We start from the raw sequence: 7,921 nt of genomic DNA on the forward strand, positions 1-7,921 counted from the left end.
CTACCCCCTTCCATCTCTACATTGCCCATTACCCTTTTTTACCTGTCTTATGTCCCCCTGAATGCTTGTTTTTATTCTGTCTCCACCACTCACTCCATGGATCCACAACTACTTCTGTGATTAAGGACTTCCTGAAACTCAGGGGTTAGTTACTTCCTGCTTCTGTCACATCCTCCCCCTCTGTCCTTCTTGTTCAGAATAACCCCTTCACATCTCCCTGACATGATCTTGTACACTAATATTGTGTCTCCCCTGTCTGTTTTGGTCTCATGTGAGAAGAGCTCCTGCTTCTCTAGCTTCCAATAGCCTGTTGACTAGCCCTTTTAAATTGCTTCCAGAATTGCATGTATTACTCAAAGTGCCTTGTAGAGTGGAACCTTACTCCTTTGCTTCTGAAATTTATCCTTCCGAGGATGTAACCCAGTATTTTCTTTGCTGCTACTTCTGCCCCACCGACCTACATCCATTGGTCCAACACAGGTGTGATCACCACCCCTGGATCCTATTCCTGCTCTTTTGCATTTGCAGTCTCCCATCTGATACTTCATACCAGTGTTACAGTGGTGTAAGTCCATTACTTTGTATTTGTTTGCAATGAACCTCAGCTGTCACATTTATATCCACTTTTTCCATTTTTTTCAAATTCTTCACTAAATCCTTCCCCATCCTTCACCACTGCACCTATTCTCTGTCAGCAATAAACAGGTCAATTCTTCTCTCTAGTCCCACAAATACATCTGCAATAAACATTATGAAGGGTACTGGACTCAGGGCAGACCCTTGTAGTCCTCCACTGGTTACTTTCCTAAATCCTGTCATTGTGCCTCTTACAGAACCCTCTATATCCTACCATTCAACCTGACAGCACCCTAGTTTCTCTGTCTTGGCCCTACTGCATAACCTCTCTATTTTTCCTGTTGGTCTCCTGTTTGGAATTGAGCCAAAGACCTTGCTAGGTACATAGATAGTTACTAAGTATGTGCTTTGGGAAACCATTGAGGAGCCTATCCCAATTTCCTAGTTATCTCAGCACTGTTGGATTAAGTGACTTGGTCAGAGTCACATAGTAGATAAATGGAGGCTTAGGGAATCACACCCTGGGCCATAAGAAGCAGTTCATTAACAGCTCATAGCCTTAACCCTCTGCACTAACTTCCAGACAATAGTAGAAAGTGTGAAAGTGTTTATTAATTGCTAGTGCTGATACAAATGTATTTATCTATTGTTGGCCAGGTTAGTCCAACCAGACTGGTGGCTTCTTTTCACAGGTATTTATACTATGGGAAATTTGGCCAGGGCATCAAAGAACTTTCCCGTAATGTTGCTGATAGGAGCCATGAGATTTCTTGCATCTACCTACACTACCACCAAATCAAGCAGCTAGGACCTCAGTTTAACACTGCATCCAAAGGACAACACATTGGGAGTGCATTACCCATAATTCTGCACTGCGGTGTCAGTAATCCAGTCATCTAGAGTAAGAACAGTTCCCACAGCCTTCTGTTCTTCCAGCACCAAAAGTGAATGTGCTAACTGTTGAGCCACTGACACTGCAAATATCTACTGAAAAGCAATAGAGATGCAGACAGAATAGTTTATGTGAGAGCGGGAATGTTTTCTTCATTTAGATAACTGCATTGTGGCAACCAGATTGTTAAAACTTCCATCCCAGATCGCATTTCCCCCAAAATAGCATATAATCCATAAGAGGCCAGCAGGCAAAAACACCGATAGTACATTATTTATACATGCATTAAATTACAAGTATGAATTTAAGTTAAGAGCATAGATATATGGTAAGTATAAAACCACTTCACTCACTAAAACATAAGGACATGACACAGATTAAATAAATGGTAAAATAGGCCATTGTTTAATCAAAACAGTATCTGACAACATTGTCTCCATAATGGCCACTTGACTGAAACATTTAAGTTATCGATACTGTTAACAACTGCAGGAATGACAGCAACATCATAGAACCGAAGTTTTAGGTTCTAGTTTGGAAACAGTGACAGATTAAAATGTTAGTCCAGAACTGAAACAGATTCCTGGTGAGATGAGCTGATATAATATTCCAGTCACTTTCCAATATTTGTTTGAATGATTACTTTGTCAGACTATAGCTGAAAAAATACAGGTATGTACAATTTGTTTTTAAAAATAATATATCAGGAACATTTATGGTATACTGTTTGTTGAACTTCTATGATAAATAAGACATTTTAAATGCCCATCTGTTTGCCTTTACAAAACATTGTATCTGTAAAATTTAGTGCATGGCTCTTGGCTTTCACCAGAATAATGTTTGGGTCTGATACATAATGCTTTAATTTTTGCAGCTTCTTGGAAAGTCCAGGCTGCCTTCCAGAAACTAGTAGCTGTTGTTTCATCTGTTCTATCCAAACAATACCACTAGGAGATCATGATGTCCTGCCGGAGAAGAACTGCTAGGATTCGGTGGCAGTGGCTCTCACAATCATGAAATTGGAGTCTGATATTGAAGGAGAAGAAGATATGGCCCTGCAGCACTTAGTGATGACATCATAAAAGTCTCACAAGCTTGATAATAATTTCTAGTGCACTCATTGCAGTCTTAGACTAATTCAGCTCTGTGCATGTAACAGCAAAATGCTGCAGTGTTCTTTCACTGTTAACACTGGATCAACAACAGACAGGATGCCTGTAATGCTTATTTCAATCTCTGTTAACAAAATAAAACATCTTTAAATGAGCTGGTGGTGTCTTATGCATTATTGTGAAAATCAGTTTACTTAGATTCGTCTTTCGGCTTTTCACAGTTAGGGGTCACCACACTGGATCACCTGTCCGCTCATGATTGGCAGTGGAGTTTTATGGTGTTGAGTTGCCAGCCTGGTGCCCAGCCTTCCACAGAAGGCACACATATGCACACCTAGGGCTAATTTAGAGTGTCCAAACCACCTACAGCATATCTTTGGGATGTGGGAGGAAACTGGAACACCAGGAGAAAACCCACGTGATCACAGGGAGGACATGCAGACTCCGCATAGAAGGCACCCCAGCTGAGGATTGAACCGGAGAACCTTTTGCTGTGAGGTGGCAATGCTAACCACTGCACCACTGCGGCCGCCTAAAGCAGTTTACTTAAATTATATAGTAGAAATTAGGGAAGCAAGGGAGGATTACAAAAATCCTATGAAAGACTACACATATTGTTTTAGTTTCTTACTCAAGAATGATGTAACCTTTAATATTACTTGCTGTTAATTCTAAGGAATAGGACAGAAAACTGAAACAAATATTATTTTAGCTACAAGTTCATTATTTCATCTATCCACCCACCCTTCATTATTTTCTGATAGTCTGTTTAATCTTGTTTAGAGATAGGAAGAGCGGAGCCATGTGTTCATCTGTAACTTGTTAGAGGGACAAGTGGGTTTCAGCCACACGACATTGAGCAATAACAAGTCTGTGACATCCTTAAATGCCAAGGGCTGCACGCGTGCTACACTGAATGGATCACCATGTGTCTACCCTTGGCCGACAGGTTTGAGTAATCCCCTGAATCCCATTCATGATAGGGACTGGAGATTGCAATTATACCCCAGGAATGAGGAATTTCCAGTAAGTGTGGGTCATAAGACACAAGAGCACGCACAGTAAATGCATCTATACACCTACAATTTTGAAGTATCATTATTTAAATTGCAACAGCTAGCAAAAACCCACACTAAGGGTACTCAGTACATCTTTTCTGATCATCACTTAATAAAAGTGTGACTTTTTACTGTTCGACTTCAAGCTACAGTTCATTTGTTTCTTTTTATTACACTAAACAGCAAGGCACTGCATGTCTTCTAAAGACATCTCTGACTATAAAGTCACCTTCCTTTTCAACCAACAAAGAGGCATGAAAAGAAGCAAATACAAGCTATGCTGGCTGTATATGATTAGCATTAGTTTCTAACTGTGTTCGCAGTCCCAGTTCAATTGCTTAGTAACAAGGCATGCACCTTTTCTCTGTTAATTGTTTGTAAAATCACCTGCATCATTTTGGACTAAGGAAGCTATACCTCCCTCATTAACTCTATAATTAGCACACACACACACACACACACACACACACACACACATATATATATATATATATATATATATATATATATATATATATAAAATATATATATATATATATATATATATATATATATATATATAATTTTATACGTATTAGGAAAAACAGGAAGGCTACCATCCAAGGTCTCACACCGAAAAAGAAGATAATATCCACAGAACAAAGTAAATGGAGACCTCCACGATGTAAAATGAACTGAATTTATTGAAAAACAAGCGCTTTCACGTACAACAGGTACGCTTCTTCAGGTTTATAGAAAGACTCAGTACAACACACACACACAAACACACACACACACACACACACACACACACACACATATGTACACATATATATTCTCTGATTTATACACACACACACACACACACACACACACACACACACACACACACACACACAGCTAGCATCTGTTTTGAAGTTGTCCTAGTGTCCTTCATTGCTTTTTAACTATATGACAGACCAACTTATTTCCCCCTCTTTTAATGCAATATATATATATATATATATATATATATATATATATATATATATATATATATATATATATATATATATATAAAACATGTGTAAACAGATACATATATATATATATATATATATATATATATATATATATATATACATATAAAAGAACATTTTACATGTGCTTTATAAATTATGTAGATTGCAACTGGTAAAAACCAAGCATGTAAAAACAACCAAAACAAATAAACCAAACACATGCTCCACCTCGGAGTCCACTTAATGCTTATCCCAAGATATTTACTGTGTATTGTTACTGCAATTGTGCTACAAAAGGAGTGGTATATTTAACCTCATGTCTTTCCTGTCAGGCCTTTTATGTAGTAAAAATAGAGAAGGCTCTTAGGCAAACAATTTATCAACATACATATGCGATTAAAAGGCAAATGTTAATAATGTGCTTTATAAGCATCCTGCAGTGTATACTAGTTTTAATAAATGTTTGTGTTTGTCCTGCAGAAATTGCAATGCAATATTGGAGGAGGAAATTGGCATGCAAAACTGGAGGCAAGGGAGTTACATAAGCTCCTATTAAATACATCTAAGTTCTCAGGACTAAACGTGACTATTTCATTTAACAGTATTTTAATGTTGAAAGCAGATAAATTATGAATTGTACAACAGTATAATGTTGAGATTGTTTATTTATGTGTGAACATTTTAATCCACAAATTAATGTATAGATATTTAAAAGTAATGTGACTTTTTATTTTAACTTGATTTGTAGAATTAATGAATAGGACAGTATTAAAATGTAAACATTTTTTATGGTTTTTGTTCTGAGGAAGTTCTGTAAACATTATAATGAAAGCTCTAAACCTGTTAAAACTGCAAGTGTACTCCGAGGTGCAGCATGTGTTTGGTTCATTAATTCAATATCCATGAAATACATATATACAGTTATTTACATATACTTACTTTTTATATATAAGAGAATTGTAGCCATGTTTTCTATTACACTGTAAAACGTGTAACAGGGAGTGGTTTACAGATATATTTTCCATTGTTCTGCTGCATTGAAAAATGCATAACTGAATGGTTAACATTTTAATTTTGCTTATGTAAAAATATAAATAGTTGAATGATTTGCTTCATTGTTTTTCACTGCCTTGCGGATTATATAATTGTTTTAGTGGAAGAGAACTTCCTCTGGATTCCTTGTGAACAAAAACAACTTATTCTGTTTAAAATGTAAATATATCCTATTAATGCATGATATTTAAAGTAGTAAAAGTGACTATTAATATTCACTATATGTTAAATGTTAACTAAATGTGTTAATAATGAAAGAGCATTTATTCATTTATTAATTCATAGCATTTTATCACTTATATTTCTATATTGTTTCAAAAGCTGGCAGAAATCTTCTCTCTGATGTTTGCTCACATGCTTTTTGCAATGTTAAGGTACTTAAGTATAGAAATCCATAAGCAGATTTGTAGTACATAAAATAAAAGAAACAGTTTCATGTTTAGAAAAGCAGTGGCATGTTCGACTTATCACATTTAACACAGAGGCAGCTATAAACCTGTTAATTTACCCTGGACAGTGGTATTTTTTACATTGCTCTAAGTATATGCAGTGCTACATGCCAGATGCTGATTGTTGTATTGCTTTAGTGACTAGTTTATGGATTTCTTTGTTCACATTTCACATCTTATTCCCTTTGCAGCATATATGCAGTAACTTCTGTTAAATGCAATAAAAAAGTCAAAAAAGAAGAAATAAAACATGCCAATTCTAAAAAAGTAATATACAGTCAAAAACACTATAGTATATTTGCCCTTTTTTATGGTATATGTGCAGTTATGCACTTTCAGTAGCTATGATGGACCAGTGCAGACTGTGTACAGTCCTAGATCTAGACACATAATGTTATTAACTTGGTTTTCTTGAGAAAGTGAACTGTGCTAACATATCAAATTATCACTACTTCATCGTTTGCAAAAAGATAGAAATTATAATTAATTGAACAGTACTATGAAAATGTGTTCTATCTTCATTCTGTCCACTGCGAAGGGTGCGGCTACATTGCCTTTAACCTTATCTGAGACCTTTAGCCCTTCTGATGATGCAGATGATGTTACTAGAGTTACTGACCCTAAGTCTGAAAAATGAAAAGGACCCTCTATCTAAGCTGCCACAGGCAGGGTGTGAGCTGACTTCTGTCCAATATAAATCCACACAGACATTACAGTTCTACAGGCGATTCTTGTAAAGTCATCTTTTAGCCACTGACCAGCAACTTGCAACCATGGTTCTTTGGGATGCCACTGTGAAAAAAGCCATCACCTCTGTGTGGGCAAAAGTAGACGCTGAAGTTGATGGCTTTCAGGTTTTGCTAAGGTAAGTAAACAAGTAAACCATCTTGTTGACTTATAACATTAAAAATATATAGGTTAGCAAAGGTATCAACACTTGCAAGGCTAACTGCAAGTAGCACTTGAAATTAGTAGGTCTAATTAATGTCCGTTTGAGTTGAAAATGTTATTTTTGCACAGCAGCTGGAGCAATGTGCATACATTTTGCCAGTGCTGCATTTTTAAATTAAATAACAAGGCTATCTATAAATAGAAAATCTGTAGATATTCTTTCCTTTCATCTTTCCCATGTAGAATTCTTCTCTTAGATGAGAAAATTGAATTTTCCACAGCAAAGATACAAATTATAGGACTGATTTATAACAAATAAAGCACCTTATTAATGGAATAAGGTATAATACTGTTTGTTGATACATGGAAGCACATCTCTGAGTGGATGCATTGGCATTTACCTTTTGCATTTCCATTTTGTTGTTGTTTGAATATGTTCATCTTAGAAGATGAAAGAAATGAGTAAGATGAGAAACAGGAACTGTGAAAGTAGCACAGGAAAATCTACATGATAAAGAAAATAGGCATGGGGCTTCAAAAGGCAGAAAGCTGAAGAACAAAGGCAAAATGTAAGGTCAATTACTCTTACACTAAATAAAGGAAACAAAGGACGACACTGAAAGATTAATATTTTAAATTATTATTGTAATCTTTCTACAGGAAGGAGGAAGACTGCCCTTTATTAAAGTTTAGAGCACTAATTGGAGTAGATAGCATTGATAACCCTATGAGAAGGTCATTTATTATCCCAGGTCCTGATGGCAGACAAGTCACACTGTTCAGATGACCTACACCTTACAGTGACAGAACAGACAGATGGCAATGATACATAAGAAATTATCTTTTTAAGTGGTTCAGGAAAACAGGACTGGTTACAGTAAAATGACAGTAAGGCGTGGATAATGAATCC

The 7,921-nt window shown here is 36.2% G+C and overlaps 1 protein-coding gene across 1 annotated transcript in view; it reads left to right on the forward strand.

Annotated features, from left to right (window-relative positions):
- Window positions 1-6,893: 6,893 nt before the first annotated feature.
- LOC122803292 (hemoglobin subunit epsilon-like) overlaps window positions 6,894-7,921 on the forward strand; it is a 6,496-nt gene continuing 5,468 nt past the window's right edge. Inside the window, exon 1 of the mRNA XM_044072865.1 lies at window positions 6,894-6,985. Coding sequence (XP_043928800.1) covers window positions 6,894-6,985 — 92 coding nt within the window. The remainder of the gene's footprint in view (window positions 6,986-7,921) is intronic.

This window comes from Protopterus annectens, chromosome 5.part1 (genome assembly GCF_019279795.1).
Source record: "Protopterus annectens isolate FY-2018-M chromosome 5.part1, PAN1.0, whole genome shotgun sequence".
NCBI lineage: Eukaryota > Metazoa > Chordata > Ceratodontiformes > Protopteridae > Protopterus > Protopterus annectens.